Source organism: Sciurus vulgaris (genome assembly GCF_902686455.1).
Source record: "Sciurus vulgaris genome assembly, chromosome: 4".
Taxonomy (NCBI): domain Eukaryota; kingdom Metazoa; phylum Chordata; class Mammalia; order Rodentia; family Sciuridae; genus Sciurus; species Sciurus vulgaris.
In genome coordinates, this window is record NC_136464.1 from 52,676,719 (window position 1) to 52,694,510 (window position 17,792).

Here is a 17,792-nt window from a genome sequence, read left to right on the forward strand (position 1 = left end):
AAAGGGTCTCTAAGTGGATTCTGATCAGGACAGTCAGCCAGCCAAGCAAATTCCAGCTGCATCATCTCAGGACCCTTTGCATCAGTTAGGATAACAAATCAAAGAAGATTGGGTTTCATGGGATATTTAGCAGTATTAATGATGCAGCGAATTGATTTGAGTCCTTTATCACTACATTACATGCTCACTGGCATGGAGCACTTTAAGCAAGTTCATAAACACAAAGAATCGATTGACATTGCAGCCTTGGAGCTCAGCACCAAATCTGATCTGATTACATGCTGTCAGTAGTGAAAAATGCTGCTTTGTGATCAATGATAAATGTTTCATTTTTCATACTCAATTCAATAAAATTATCATGTCTTACCATGCAACCTCAGTTACGATAAATTAGTGACATATCATTTCACAAGCCCTCTATATTACCAAGCTTTTGACAATGATGTTAATGATTTCTTAGTTTAAGGGAGCTGTAAGATTGAAGTTACACAACTTAGGATGATGAAGTCAATCATTACCTCTTTTTCGGCTTCCCGCTCTTCTTCTGAAACTGCAGCATTAGAAATTAAAATTGGGGTCCACCTCAGACTCTCTGGATCAAGTTCATTGGCTCGGGAACAAGTTTTCAGCTTTTCCATGTGGCCCAATATCAACTTTTCCCTTCTAATGATGACAAATCTGTAATGTGATAAGGCAGAACAAAGCACAATCAAAAGATAAAATTTCACTTTACCTTTGCATACTGACACATACTAATGCTAACATTGTGTGAGTTAGGAAAAAAAATCAGGAAAAACATCAATGAAAGAGTACAGTAAATTGAAATACAAACAGCAAAAGGATTATTTCATGATTTCTTTCTCAGAGAAAACTTATGATAATATCACCAAGGAACTTCTACAGTGTGAGGTGTTTGAGGGATAGTGGTGATACCCAAGGTCTGGGGACTCACCTGCCATCTCTCTTGTCAATCATGTGGAGGTGCTGTAGAGTGGTGGCGATGTCATGTGGGCACATGCCTGTGGCTCTGCTAATTGCCTTGATGCTGATGTGTCGCTCATGGTGGTGGTAGAGGTATTCTAAGATGACGCTCTTCCAATACGCCAGGTAGGAGAGACGGCCCAGATCAGACAGTGGTTTTTCAGGAGACCCTGCTTGGCCTTCTCTTCTAGAAAGCAAATAGCCTAGGGCAAAAAAAGGCAAATGTCCACTCACTGTGGTGTTTCCACAGCTAGGAACAGGAGCCACCAGAAATAATACAAGTACCAACAAGGTAAAAACATCACACCAGTGAATTCATCTTTTTATGTGTGTAGCTTCTTTTCAGTTACAGTGATTTTGATCCCTAGGAAGTTTATGCTTCTGAATCTTACATAGTGACACTATGAGTCAATTCATGCAGCCAGTGATAGCATTCCAAACACATTGTGACATATTTAACAAAGACTGAAAACTAAGACTGAAGACATTACTTCTGGTAAGTTTCAACATCTAAGTCTCCTGCCACTTTTAAATTCTTTTAAAACTCAATGTCAGGCGCTTACTCAGAAATCCTGTTGAGGGACCACCCCAAACATTAATGGGCAAGTTTTTTTCCACAGGAAGGACCTAATGACCCTTTGACAGCTGGGTCTTAATACAAAAGAAGGGCCTCCGTTGACTCAAGAATCTATATTGCCTGTTACGTTTAACTAGCCGGGTGATCTGAAGCTCTGTTTTAGGACTAATAAAAGAATGCCTTTCAAGTCAACTCTGTAACTGACATCGGCTCCACTAGCTCTATTTTCACCTCTTTCATGGAAATTAATTTATAATCCAAACTCAGAATGTTGCCCTAACAAATTAAAAACACACACACAAAACAAACTAACAAAAATAACTCCTTAAACTATTTCATGCATACTCGGAAAATCCCTGAGCCTATTAGCTTTTGAAGGCATTCTACAGCTTTTCTGTGAAGGTTCCTTGGCAAAGCAACTTTGAAATGAGAAAAACTTTAAATCCACTTGAAGGTAATGAATGAAAGCTGGCGGCTGTCACGGTAATTAAGAGCCACTTATGGAGTAGAGAAGAAATGCTGTAAACTAATGATGTCTACCTTGCTTTAATTATCTATTTCAACAGCCTCACCTTCGTGAACTTCCTAAATTTAAACAAACATCAACCACATACAGTAGGTGGCAGCAATTACAAAATCATGCTGCTCTGTAAACCACCCAAATCTTCAGCATTTTTCTTTATCTACATTTTCAAAATGGCTGCATTCTCAAGAATTCTCTCAATTTTAGTTTTTTGTTACAAGGAGAAATCAATGGCTCTGATGCATATTGCTGCCTCTCAAAAATCACTGCAAATAATGCAGAAATATGGAACAAGAAATTCAACCTGGACCCCATAGGGGTATAATCACAGCATTTTACATCTTGATAGCTTTAATCTGAATGCCATTAAAAAGAACAGCCATAAATTTAACATTTGGTTTTTCTGAAGTTCTTTGACTTATTTGTCTCTTTAATTCATGTTTAAGTGCAAAGTATTTGATTGAATGCAAACAAGCACCACAATATTTCACAGTCAAACCACTGTCAAAGTCATTCGGCTCCAGGCTGAGGCTTTCAACAGCAGTGTCAGGAATGCTAACACCAATGGCTGCTGTGCGGAAGCCAGCCCGTATCATGCCCTGTCAACATAGGAAAGAGCTCTTTCTCTGTGGCCAGAATACTAAGGGAGCCCAAATCTCAGAACACAGATAATTGGCACATCCGTCACCTGCCTCCTAAGTGCTTGGCCCATGCTGAGAAATGTACTCAGTCAGCTGGAGGTCCCAGCTCTGTACTCCTGGGGGGAAAGAACCATAGAACCATGGATAAGGAACTATCCCCTTTTGTCCAAGAGATCCCACAATTAAAAGTCCCCCACAGTGACTGTGGAAGTCCCTAGGCCCTCACTGGTTCTTATCTAAACCCCACAGAAATCCTCCCTTTCAGTTTGGCGGAAGGACTTCTGTACAACCAAGAGATTCAGAAGGTGGTCCCCAGACCTCCCTACCTTACACTCCCCACTGCGAAGGGCTACCTTACCCAGGAAGCACGTGTTCTTTGTTCTGTCTTCCCTTCCCACCCTCCTTACTCTGGACTAAGAGGAAAGCAGCCAGGATTCCAAAATAAGCATCCCTGCCCCCATTTTACCCAGACGGTCCTGTTTTTCACTAAAGGCTGTACAGGTGTACCTTATCAGGGCCTGAGCTAAATGGGTGAAGCCACTCAAGCTGGCAGGCAACTGGGGTCTTGGGGAACGTTTAGGTACAAACCTTTCAGCACCTGCTGCTCCTATCATGCTAAAGGTTGTATCCTGAGAAATTCTTTAGACAACAATTGTAGCCTGTGGCTGACACTGCCACCGAAGTCCAGGTGACCAGCCCCGATGAACATGGCATACTGAGTCCATTGGTTTTCCCCAGCAAACACCCTCCTACTTTGCAAACAAGGGTAGGGATGAAGCAGGGAGACTGTCAACACATGCCAAGAGGACATTTTTCTGGGTGCCAGAGAGAAACTGGAAACCCAAACTCCAACCAGAACACATCAGGCGGATTTTCAGGAATGATGTGCAACAACACTGTGGACCACACAAAGGCCCCTCTTGGATTCATGAGACCCTCAAGGAACTCAAAACTAGTGGGAAGAAAGGACACTTCTGACAAGAGTCATCTGGAAGTCCACAAAGTCTCCTGAAGGAGGAAGCTTTGGGTTTAAATAAATTCCACCAGAACAATCAAAACAACCACAGATATATTTCTTATTCCTTACTAGTTAAGGGAAATCACTTGTAATCTGTTAGTGTACATAGTTTAGAAAAAAAAGGGTGCCGGGTCTACCCTGTTGTGCGCTAGGTGGATGGAAGTGAGAATCCAAATGTTACCTGCAGCTGCCTTCACAGATGCTGCAGTTGCTGGCACTTCACTAGTAACATTCATATTATGGGATTTTAAAAAAATTTGTTTCTTCCTACTTTTTCTAGGCCCTTCAGAGAATAATTATGATATAGCTCATTGACAGAATAATTTTTGGTAAGAACATTTTACTTATTGAGTAATTATAGAGGTGTGGTGGTTTAAGTTACAGCTCTTAAATTTAACTTACCAAAAAGATTCCAAATAATTGATCTAAGATGCAGGGAAATAAAAAGCACTTATCTTGGAAGCCGGTGTATTATCCTGAAGCATCTGAAACAAGTACAATACACCCCTGGTGAATAGATTCCCATGGCGTGCTAACACCTCTCCTTAACTCAGGATACGTTCAATCAGAAAACCTCAGCTACCCCTGGGGAAACCTGGCTAATTCAGATGGAAAACAAAGTGATATGTGGGGACAAATCCCAGTAGCTGCAGTATAATTAATCGCTGGTGAAATTATTCCCTTGAACTTGCCTGTGAGCCAGGGGTGCTGGAGAACAGCACTTACTCGTGAGTAGGAGCTTGTAATTGAAAACTGAGTGGTTCATAAACCCCTCACCCACATCAACTATCTTGAAGCTGGCTTCCTTATTTGCTTCACTGGAACTACTTAACCAGGGGAAGGTGAGGTCTGAGTGTTGGTGTCGGAACCACACACTTAATTCAAAAAAGATTATAAAGGTGTCTGTTTGAAGGGACAGAAGAACAATGTGATCTCGCCAAGAAGTAAGCATTTCTAAGCTGTACTGCATGGGACCCAGGTGCACCTCACTTCTGTCAAGGTTGACCTACTTGTCAATTCTCATGTTACCAGCCCTGATCCCTTGAGTTTGAAATGGTTAACATCCTCCCAGGGGGAGAGAGAGTGGGAAAAAAAAATTTTTTTTTTTAAGTGGTAGAGAGTTGCTTTCATGTAGGCAGATCAATTATGATAAGAAAGGAACAATATAGTCAAGGTCAAGATTTGTTTTTGAAGACACAAATCCCCAAATTAATTTAACTTCCAGTATAATAACTGCAAAGTTAATCCTCATTCATATGAAAATTCTGTCCTTTTAAAAGAATGATAGTCAAGATTATAGAGTGGACTAAGAATAGAATACTGTTCTTATGCAAGGCTGTGGATGTGGATAAGGGTCTCCCCTTACAAAGGGGCCACCATTCATCCTTGCATGCCTCCATCATCTACTACCTGAAACCAAGCCATATGAACTTCCTTAAACCCCAAAGTGTAAACTTTGGCAAGCTACTCACTCCCAACTCCCATCTGTCTGGATTATGTGAGTTCAGGGTCGCCAGCTGCTTTTAGGAGAAGATAATCTTTGAGGATTACACACCTTTCATCAGACACCTGTTTAGCTCAGCAAACCCTGTTGAAAGGCCCCATCAGCAGACAGCACTGGGTTTGCAAGCCTGGGAACCGACAACAGGCCAGGGATTTATGGCAGCTCTGGAGTAGAGGAAATCGGATGACTCTAACCATGTAGTTTATGCTTGGAGATGGCAATTCACTGGTCTACGCTCATCTGTTAGTGGTTTCCGGGGGTAAGCACCACTGTGATCAAGTGGATGCATAAACGGCAGGTTAGCAGTTCCAATTCTTGACAGGCTATCTATGTCTCCTTGTTTAAATTTTGCGGTGATTTTCCAATTAGTGCAGAACGAAACTGAGCTGAATAGCAGTGTTCTAAATGATTATGACTTGCCTAAAAATCTAATGCTTTCTATTTATTAGAGGACTCATACAGATGTTTCCTTGGTAAAAATGGGCATTTTGAAAAAAATCAAATAGTTTTTAAAAGATTGGTTTTAAAACTGGAAGTTTAAGACAGCTTTCCCATAATGGGTAGGCCTGGTGTAATTATGTAACAACTTGAATAAATACTTCTTCTCAAGATCCCAAAGTATGTTCTTTCAGACCCATATCATCAGTATCACCCGGAAATCTGCTAGAACTATAAATTCTTAGACCGTATGTCTGACCTGCTAAATCAGAAACTGTGAGGGAAAGTCCAGCACCTGTGCGTCTACAAGGCCCTCAGGCGATTCTGATGCACACCAGTTTGAGGACCACTGCTATAAACCCTGCTGTGGCACTGCTAATTTTGATGAGCATGTGAAGTCAGTGGAGGGTGGGGTGGGACTTCTAACTTACAAACAAATCATTCTTGCTAACACATGAATTATGATTCAGTAGATCTGGGGAGTGTCCCAAAAGCATGTATTTTCAACAAGTTCCTATACCGCAAGCCACACTTGAAGAGCAAGGGTTCTTGGAAATCTTCATCTCAGGACCATGTCACATTTTAAAGTTCTTTATGACTTTGAAGAACTTTTGTTTATAATGGCTATATCTACTGATTTTACTAAGAAGTGACAAAAATTTGTTAAACAAAATAGAAGAGAGGCACTGTTTTACATTTTTTAAAATGTCTTCAATGTCTGGCTTAAGACTGGAATGGAATCCAGGGCCCACCATGCACCAGCTGTGTGATATTGTGCTATTTAACCTCTTGATGGTGGTCCAGTATTCTCATCTGTAACATGCAGATAATAATCACACTTAAAGTCTTAACAATGAAATAAGTTAAACAGTGTTTGACATATTACTGTAGCCCTGTGTCAGCATTGGCTATTACTAATACTTAGCAAATTCTATGAATGAAATCTCAAGGTGATCACCTGGGTGACCAAACACCCTTAATGTAGGGGAATAAAAGAAAATTTGGGTGGAAAAAAGAGACAAAAGACAACCTGCTTTATAGAGCCAGATTGAGAAGAGTTACTTCCCATTTCCTAATTTTGCATGAGGTTATCTGAAAACCATCCCATTCCCGTGATTAGAAGTTCTTCTATCATGGCATTCCCTCCTCCTCTATTTCTAGTTAACCAACCAAATATAAATTTAATTAATGGAAGAGACCATAAAAAAAAAAAAAAAATTCTGCTTCAGGAATATTCTCAAGAAACTAGTTTAGGACAGTTAGGACAGTTCTGTACCCCAAATTCCCTTTAGCATTTAAGTCCTTAACTTCCAGGACTATCCTTAAGAAATAGTAATCCCTTCAAACTACAATAACAATGACTGCTTAGGGCTTCTGCAGAACCCAGAAGACAGCCTCAATACATAGGTAACAAAGGCCCACCTATTCTAAAAGACTCAGATGTCCCTAGGAAAATGGCATAAGCCAGTGAAATGCAGGGAATGGAGTCAGAGGATCGTCAGGGAAAGGCAGCTAGCTACCCTGGGGCACATCCCTGGCTTCTTCTCTAAGCCTTTAATATGTTTCTTCTCAAAGATTCCACATGTTCCCTGACACTGGAGTGCACTGACCACTGTAGCATTGAGCTCTGCTTCAATTATGTGGAGGGGACTGCTGGTCTTTCTTACTCCATGTTCCCCATCCCCCCAAGCCCACACCAGGGAGGGATGACATTCCTTCAACTCCTCCCAGGGGAAGGTGTGTGACAGGGGCATGTGATGTATATGTGTATGAGCTTAGAGACTATGCTGGGGTTTACCAGATGGTTTCCACAGTTCTGTGGGCAGCTGTAGATTCCCTTGAAGGAGGTAGTCAATCTGCATGTTAGTCACAGAGGGAAAAGGTAAGTGTTCAGATAGAAAATAGGGCATCAGTTGGCAGGAAAGGGACTCCCTTTCCTCTGTGGTGCCTGTATGTTGAGGGGATGAACATCCACAAATATGCTCCTGAGGTGGGTAGCCAGGGTAACACCTGCTGCGTAGGAGCAGGCAGAGGGCCAGAGACAAACCCTGCAACACAGCCACATGCCAAATATGAGTCAATGGTATTTTTATAACTGATAATAATTCAGTGGGAATGTGTCCCTCCATTGCTTCTATTTTTATCCTCTAGTCTGGCCCATGGTTCTCAACCCTGGCTGCACAATAGAATCACTTGGGGACTTTAAAAAAACTAGAGATGTCTATCACCATGAACCTCAAACTTTTGCCTATCTCAGGCCAGTGGAGTTTCAGATACATTATGGGTTACTTTAAATAAAGGGCCTTGGGGATTGTACTCAGGCCAGAATATTAAAGAGGGTAGAGCACCAATCCTTCTCCATTTCTGTCATCCCAAAGGGTTATGAAGATGGCAGAGCTTGGGGAAATGGAGACCTGGAGATGAGTCATGGGAGAAGGGTGGCCATCAGTAAAGGAAGCTCTGTGACATGCTTCACAGTTTCATTCGGCAAAACCTTCAACTGAGAAGCAGTTATTTGTATATAGTATGCTGCCAAAGGCAAGGGCCTTTCTGGTCTAGTCTATTAGAATAATATTTTTCTTTCTAAGAAGATGACAAATTATGAAACTGACCTGATCCACCAATTTCCTTATTAGGAAAACTGAGGTACCCACAACAGGATAAAATGGTGATGGAACAAGAGATGCTATGCTTTTGTCAATATCACTTATGCCCAAACTAAAATCACTGGGAAGGCAGGCAGTTTTAAAAATCTTTACTTAAATGTATTTGGGAAACAACCAAATTGTTCATGAAGCCAATTCCCTATCATAAATCTAATAAAGCTCTGATGTGTGATTCAGAGGCATTTCCATGAGGCAATGGTGAAGCACCGGTGCCATCATCTTCAATGCAACAGAATTAGAAAGATGTCAGAATGATGCCTTCCTCTTTGGCCATTTCTGATTTTTCACAATTCAAACCACTTTTTTTAAAAAATATTTTTTAGATGTTGATAGGCCTTTATTTTATTCATTTATTTATATGTGGTACTCAGAATTGAACCCAGTGCCTCATACATGCTAGGCAAGTACTCTGCCACTGAGACACAACCCCAGCCCCACAAGGAACATTTTTAAGATGAAGTAATTTGGCAAATAAAACTTTTTTATTCGCTTACAGATAGGCAGAAGTTCACATTAGAGATTCCACCTAAAAAACTATTTCAAAAAATAATTTGATTCTTCACTTTATACCTGTAAAAATTGCATCTTAAAAAAGCTACCCCCTGGGGGCTAGGGATAAATCTACCTACTTTAGATTAGATAGAGGGGATTGAAGAGAGAAGGTATGAGGATAAGAAGGAGAGTAGAACGAATCAGACATTATTACCCCATATACATATATAACTATACGACCCAAGGGATTCTACATCATGTACAACCAGAAGAATGAGAAATTATACTCCATTATATATGATGTATCAAAGTGCATTCTACTGTCTGTCATGTGGAATTAAAAAAAAAAAAAAGTTGTCCCCTGGTTTTATACCCTTTTGAAATAAATATGGATAAAAGTTTTACAATAAGTTACAAAATCTGATAACAAGTATTTCCCATTGAAAAGTTAGTGTTTCAAATTCTTCATTAAATACATACACACTTTGAATAGAGTTCCAAGCAAATGACTACCTGTACCTACAGTACTTCATCTGGAAGACCATTTTCCTATATAGCTAAACCCCTATTGCATTTATCCTTTAGCAAATTCCTAAAAGCAAAGCTGGGGCTTCTTTTGCCCATTTTTATAAGTCTGAGGTTCTGTAGAGCAAATGAGACAGTTCCTTTTACTATCCAGTCATCTGTTCTAATCCTATCAAAAGACTGGGGTTTTGGGGTGGGGGTACATTTAAACTATTGAGGATGTTGCCACTGATTTCAAAACCAAGCCCTGGAATACAGGATGGCTGGAAGACAAATCTCCCACAAGCCCCTTAATATACTGTGTGTGTGTGTGTGTGTGTGTGTGTGTGTGTGTGTGTGTACACACCAGCTGTAATTTTCAAAAATAGGACAAAGCATGTTGTAATTCCAATTCTGGAAGATGAGCTTTCACAGAGGAAACACAAACATACACTAAGATGGAAGAAAGAAAAAAGTGAAGATACAAATCTCCTTAAATTTTTTCTTTGTTTTCAAACAAAGTACCTTTCAAAAAGGGAGTTTTCAGTCTTTGAGACAACTTTCTAAAATCAAAGCACAGCCCTGATCTGACTAATCAACTACTGTTGAAAAATGTAGGACCGAGAAATATCTTTAAGTTGTCCTCAGGTAATCTAAGACAAACAATCCCACTGCACTGATCTACAACTCTTTCTGCTTATTTTTTATTTATCTCCCAAATGTTTTCATGATTTGAGGCAAAAAGCCTCTGGCAATAAAATGGCTGTGTCCCCACAGGGCTGCTACTGAGCCCATTTCTGAGCCCTGCAGCACAAACACATGCTAGGCACAGGAGCTAAGGTGGGATGGAACATTCAATGAAGTTATTAACTAGTTTGTCAGTGGATTTGGTGTCATGTGGGCATCTTACCCCTAATCTTAGAGGAATCTAGGTCCAAACTGACTATGGTAGATGTTAGCTTGTTAGAAAAGCAAAAACATGCAATATCATCACTAATAGTATTCAGAGACATCACTCTCACTCTCCTCCTGTTAACACACTTCTCTAAGCCTCTTGAATGAGCTGCTATTTTCTATTCTGTTTAGATACACTCTATAATACTAGTAATAGCTACAGTTGAGACTTCAGTAAAATAATAGTATTAGCACAGCATCAGACATAGTATCCCAATATTAGCCCTGTGAGCCTTGACAGTGTGTTGACACTATTAAAGAATCTGACTCAATTTTCAAAGGTTTGGAATGATTTAGTAATGTGTTTAGCAGTTGAGCATCTACTACATGCTAGGCAATGTTCTAATTAGGTTGTAGAGAAGACATTTTCCATATTTAATAAGGCGAAAGGCTCTGGGAGTTTAATTTGTAAACTAGCATGCAACTGTTGAATGCAAGGACCACAACTATGTAAGCAACAGGAACTCAAATAGACATGTTAATAGCTAAAGTTCATTTTTTATAAAATCAATTCAATATGCTGCATTGCAAGCAATCAATCACACTGCAATCATCGTTTCCAAATCAAAGGATAACACTGATAATCACTCATGGGGGTACATACAACTAGGTGGAAGTGTGTGATTATGGATGAGTAGATTGGAATAGATTGAAACTGTAAATTATGTAACTGTCTCTTGTAATTATCCTGCTCCAGTACAGAAACAAACTTCCTGTATAATTTTGTGGGAGAATGGAGACTGAGATACAGAATCACTTTTTAGTTGGTTTTAACCCTTCAACAGCTACTTGATTATGTGTGACGAGGTCAAAGAAAGTTTATACTTAATTTATGAAAAGCTGGCAGGGAGTTATTTCAAAGAAAATCCTCTGAATAGCTATAGATTATTAATTAAATCATGATTTCTTTTTCTCTTCAAGAAAGATTTATCTAAATTATTTGGCAAAATAAACAATGTTTAAAGTAAATTCATGGGCAACATTCATTTTATTTCCTTTCTAAAACATTTGTTATGCTCTGCAAGTTTTTAACTGAATGTAACTGAAAGCTGCAGGGATGGGAGGCTGTGAGACGCAGCTTCAGCTTTGGTAGGGAAAAATCTTATTAACTTCTTTAAATTCATGGGAAGAGTTCTAGTTCTGGGCCAACCACAGGGCAGGACTTCAACTCTATGAGCAGAACCATCTTCTCTGTAAGCATGAAGCCTGCTTTTTAAAATAATCAGCCAAGCTTCATTTTAGCATTTTCTTTTCCTGTTCTTGAAATCTGTTTTAACATATTTTCTCTTCTATAAGCATTGTTTTTGGTGCCTGAATATCTGCCCCAAATAATAGAACAGGCTAGGGTCCAGCATTCTAGGACAACAAGGAGGTGATTTCCTCTCCACACTTATAATGCCTGTCAGGATTTTTCTTCATTTAAAAAATTAAAAACAGCCCGGCACGGAGGCACATGCCTGTAATCCCAGTGGCTAGGGAGGCTGAGGCAGGAGGATCAGGAGTTCAAAACCAGCCTCAGCAAAAGCAACTTAGTGAGACCCTGTCTCTAAATAAAATACAAAATAAAGCTGGGGATGTGGCTTAGTGGTCAAGTGCCCGAGTTCAATCCCTGGTGTACACACACACACACACACACACACACACTAATAATAGTAATAAAATAAAAAATGGAAAACAAAAAAGTTCTATGCTATGATGTCTCTTCTTTATCTCTTTGTCCTCTGTTAGGTATTTTCCCTTCATTCCACCCCTATTCTACACTACGATATCTTGCCTGAATCTTCCATTTCATCACTAATCTGTTAACCCACAACTCTTCAGTTATGTTTCTCTAAATTTAAGAGTTACAGCAGGGGCTGGGGTTGTGGCTCAGTGATAGAATACTTGCCTAGCGCATGTGAGGTACTGGGTTTGATCCTCAGCACCACATAAAAACAAATAAATAAAATAAAGGTATTGTGTCCATATACAACCAAAAAAGATATTAAAAAAAAGTAAAAAGCAAAATTTACAGGAAGGCTGTTCTTGTGGACTAGATTTAACAGTTGAGGATATGATTCTTATAAATTTCAGTACATTACCTTCACATAAAAAGGCTCTGCAAAAGTTGACCTGGTGTTGATGCCAATATACCAAACACTTGAATACTCACATTTTCATCTTAAAGCAGTAAAGGCAAAAACCTATATCTAAAACATCACTAATATAATGCCACTGAAAAAAATGTTTTTAAAAAACTGACCACTTTTAAGTTACAAAAACCCAAGCACTAAGACAGACACCATAGGGTACAATCTCCATTTTAAGAGGATCACATTTAAAAAACAAAAACAAAACAAAACAAAAAACCAAAACAGATACAGAAAACAACATAACACAAATACATAGCTTCATGGATTACTGTAAGGCAACTGTCCTTGCAACTATCAGCTGGTCAGGAAATAACAGTTTGCCAACTTTCCCAGAAAACTTTCCATTTGTCTCAGCCAATCAATTACCCTTCTTTTCCCTTCCCTTCTCATAAGTAACCACTATCTGGACATTTACCGTAATCCTTTGAGTTTTTAAAATATTTTCATCATCAAAATATGCTAGGAAGGTAGTAATACAGTCTTGTCCATTAAAAAACTTTTTTAAAAAAGTCTTTTAAGTCTCCTTTAATCTGTGTGTTCCCCCCTCCACTCCTATCTTTTCTTTCCAATTTAACTGTTCATTAACTGGGGGTCCTCTGATATTTTCAGAGACAGATTTTGCTGACTGCATATTCACAATGCAGTTCAATGTGTTCCTCTTCATTCCATACTTTCTATAAAATGGCAGTAGTACCTTGATCAGAAGGTACTTTATTTCTGGTTGTCCCTCTTTTTTCAGTATTTGCAGCTGTTAATGTTCAATGTCTAGATCGATTAATTCACCATGGGAGATTGCACATGGCAATACATGCTTTCCCTACAGATCATGTAGGAAAAATGCTTTGCTCAACAATTTTCAAGGCAACGCTCATGCTCTAAATTAGTCTGTTTTTCATAAGTTGCAATCCTCTTTATTAACATGTTTATTGTCCAGAGGGAGTCCTTCAAATTGACTCCTGAGTCCTTTTGACATGACCCTAACAATTTTTGTTTCTTTGCTGCCTAATGTGACAAGAAGGAACATTCTCTTTTACAGAACTAACTACTCTACTTCTGATAAAATGATGACTCAATACCCCCACATCATACGCCAATTTATTATTAGAGTGAGGCCAACCTGTATCACATTCCCTCATGATTTCAGCAACACTTTTCCCCCAATACCTTCTGCCATGTAATTGTACTGTTTTTTTTCAACATGAACAAATGTTTACATGCATAACAAAATCACTTTTAACCCACTCAATTATTTTTATGCATTTTAGAACATTAAAACAATCTTGTTGAAAAAAGTTCCTCTGTGGTGTTAACCCAATCAGGACTCAATATGTATAAACAATTACAATACAAAGGTTTTTAAGTTGGTAAACATGATAATCTAGCATGAATATTGGAGTAATCACAAATCTATGGAGGAAAAAAGAATTATATTCCTGAATAGTATTTTTCTAATACAAATGCTAAATAAGTTAAGGGAAATCTTTTGTTAACCCAAAGCAAATTCATTTTTTTAAAGCAAGCAAACAAAATATTACCTTACAACCATCTGAAATTATGAAGTTATGAGAGGAAGTTAGCATACTTTTTATCTTGGAATATTCTATATCAAATACAATGTCTCTTGTACAAGCTGAGAAATATGTTCAAAGGGCATGGTTCCCTTGAAACCAAACCAGGTATTGCCCTAATTTTAACCAATAAGAACAAAATCTTTCTTGATCTTGTTTTAACAGTGGAAAAATGCTTCCCTTGCATATATCTTAATTAGGAAAAAGGAAAAAAGAATTGGAAGCACTCCCCCTCATTCCTATACTACCAGGGCCTTGTGTGTATTTCACATCACAGGGGTGGGATGAGATGAATCCCTTCTGTTTGACTCCCACTATCCTACAGGCAAGGACTAGACCATTATTATTATTATTATTATTATTATTATTATTATTATTATTATTTTAGTTGTAGGTGAACACAATAGCTTTATTTATTTTATTTTTATGTTGTGCTGAGGATCCAACCCAGTGCCTCGCATGTACTAGGTAAGCACTCTACCACTGAGCCACCACCCCAGACCCTCAATTATTCTTATATATGCATCACTTAGGCCATCCCTGGCATAGTCTAGGTAAAGCACGTTTGCAGAAGGGAGGTAGAAGGGATAGGTAAGGGAAAAAAACAGAGAAGATCTGAATCAGGTTCTATCAGAAGCTAGCTAAGTATACCTGGTAAGTGCTGAAATGGATATAAAGAAGAGGATGAACTGACTCAGGCATTTGCTTATTCATTTATTTCCTTAACAAACCACTAATGTGCACCCACTGTGTGCTATGCACTGTGCTTGTGGCATCAAGTTCAGCAGTGAACAAGTCGCTGTCCTCCTGATGCTGATGCTAAGGTTCCATTCACTGGTAAAGATTAGGTCATTTGCTTATTAATTATTTGAATGGAATTTGTCCAGTAGTGGGTTTCAACATGACTCACCACAAATGCCAATCAATGTGAGAAACCCAAACAGACAAAGGAGTTGTTAAAAAAAAAAACCAAAAAAACAAAAACCCACCTGCATGCCAAAACTTGAAAAAGCTATGTAAACAGTATCTTTCAGAAACAGTATATTTCAGAAAAAATGAGAGTCTGCAGACCGTATGTTTCATATTTACAATGTTTTCATTGAAGCAATGAATACAAACTGTTCTATAAGAGCCATTTATTTGCTTTTATTTATGACAGGCTTAGTTTAAAAAAAGATACATAAATAAATTGTTAGCTGCACTGCCTCATGCAACTCATTTCAATGCATTCAGTAACAGTCAACCTCTGAATAAATCACCAAGAGCTCAATTTTCAACCTTGATGTTATCTTTAGCATATTAAAATATATCATGCTTCAGCTCAATGTAATAAAACAGTAATGGCAAAGGCTTTTAGTGCAAAGTATTATAATGAGCACATAAGGAAAAATAGCCATTTTCCTTATTATATTATAGACTAGAATCCTATTAAAATATATGTCATCATTATCTTTGATTACACATGTCAAAATGAGTCTTCCAAAACCCAGCAAATGCCTGGAGGACACAGCTGCCGGCCCAGTCAACAAGTGTCTAGGGAAGAGGTTCTCATCCTTAAAAAGTGTAGGAAGGACCTGAGCACCAATTCTAATGCACAACTTCTTATTCTTTAATGATTGCGTTGACTGTTCACCAGGAAGGAGGGCTGCCGGAAAAGCTGAGCAAAGAGAGTAGCCTTTCTTCACAATTTCTGATGACTACTGTTAAGAGTTTTCCTTCTAAAATAAATGCACCAAAAATTAATTATTTGATAGGAAAAAGAAGGAAAGTAAGTGTGCCCTGGACCAACCACGTGTAAATATGACTTGTATCACAGTTCTCCTTTCTCTGACCCATGTTCTTATTGCTGCAACTTAAGTGATCTTGAGACAGAGGCTGAAACCCAACAAAAGCTCCAGGCCTCATAAGAGGGCGGGCAAACCTGACAACACCAGGAAGTATACCACTGCTGATTATGTTCTAATAATAAGACAGATCTCACCTGAGAATCACACATGACAAGAGAAAGCATCTTGTTCCCATGGTAATTCATTTAACAATTGTCCAACAAATAATGAGGACAAACTAAGCACCAGACTCTTCCAGAAGCGGGAATCCAGCAGAGAACGAAGCCACGCCCTCATGAAAGTTCCTTTTGGTGAAGGACATGAACAATAAATATGTAAAAAAACCTATGCAACATTTTAAATGACTTTCTACCTGCTCAGTCTAGAGGTTTTTTTTTTTTTTTTTTTAAATTTTTTAATTTTATGGTCAGTGCCTCTGAAAAATATCCTCAACTTGCCCTCGGAGAGAGAAGTTGGTGACTCTTGTACACTGTTGGATTCCTTAGGTCTTGCCAAGTGTCAGATAAAACCACTTAATGTAACCCAACTTACCACAGAAGGCAGGCCAGTTAGTATCAAATCTTTATTCCAAGAATCAATTTCCATGTAGGATGAAACCACGCTAAATCACAGTTTAAAATCGCTCTTGTTTTATGTAAACTGTTTTGAGGAGTCTTTTTTTTTTTTTTTTTAAAGCAGAAAGTCTTTTATTTAAAAAAAAAAAAAAAAAAAAAGAGGCCTACTGAAAGTGTTAATACTGGAAGTTAATAGCCAGCAGTTGGAATTACTATGAAAGACATCCCTATATTCAGATATCATATACATTTAAGCCTATGGCCAGCAGACAAGGGAGAAAATTTTCTCTTTGAGAGGCCATGCTTAGTTTCCTGGAATCATATTCTCTAGGTAGACATGAAATGTAGGACTTTTTTCTGAAGTGTGCTTTATGGACTTCGAAAGGCAGAGAAGAAGGAAGCAGGAAACTAGGGAGAAAATGCCTTTCTTCACCTAAATAGCACTTCCTCAAGAAATCAGTCAGGAGCTGTGAAGAGGATGAATCCCCAGGGATGCAGGTGATAGTTGCACCCAAGCAAGAGAGATAGATCCCTGTCATTAGAATCAGAAGGGGGAAAAAGGAGGTGCGGAAAAATCACGCCAGTTAATGCTCTTAATGCGCAAGTGAGAATAGAGATAAGGTACTAAATTGTACCTCCTTTCTGTAAATGTTTATTGTATTTCCTACTTTTCTTAAATCAGGCTGTGTGTTGGGCATCATTTTTAAGAAAATAAGTGGAAGCACATGGCTCATCATGATTAAGACATAAGTTCATAACTTGGAGGCATAACATCAGGTCACTTGCACCCATCTTCCAGCAGCACACACTAATGAGGGACTCAGTTTTAAATAGGATACAATCTCATGAAAGCCAAGGTGAAACCCTCAACGTATCATAGAAAATGCCAGCAAAGTGAATTTCCTGAAGTGAACACCTAATTCATTCACTCTCATTTCCTGTGGTTACAGTCTTGTTCCATGAACACAGCCCTGACACTGTGTACTTCAAGTACTTCAAGACTGAACAAAGAAAGCCAAGGACTGAAACTGCTGACAGGTTTTTAGGATTATTCTCAAGTAATCAGATACTAATTTTAAAAATGCCTGAATATATAGTTGGCTGAAAAAAATTTATATATAATACTCCAGTCTTCCGAGCTTAAAACCAACCAGGTTTCTGTGTCCCAGCCCTTGACAGTCAAACTTTTTCAGTTCACTTTGTTTAATTCTACTTAAATCAGAGTCCTCCAAAACATACCTCTTACCCCATTTTTTCTGGGACACTGAATACTGGCTGAGGAAAGACCTCAGACCTGAGTTTCTTAGTGTCTCTATGACCCCCAAAGAGAGATGATAACAGTAAACTACCTTATAGCATTCTCTGAAAATTAAGTTAATGTATATAATTCAGG

The 17,792-nt window shown here is 38.7% G+C and overlaps 1 protein-coding gene across 1 annotated transcript in view; it reads right to left on the reverse strand.

Moving 5' to 3' along the window:
• KAT6B (lysine acetyltransferase 6B) overlaps positions 1 to 17,792 on the reverse strand; it is an 81,724-nt gene that overhangs the window by 9,186 nt on the left and 54,746 nt on the right. Inside the window, exons 12-13 of the mRNA XM_079135921.1 lie at positions 953 to 1,184; positions 519 to 678 (exon numbers count right to left, since the gene is read on the reverse strand). Coding sequence (XP_078992047.1) covers positions 519 to 678; positions 953 to 1,184 — 392 coding nt within the window. The remainder of the gene's footprint in view (positions 1 to 518; positions 679 to 952; positions 1,185 to 17,792) is intronic.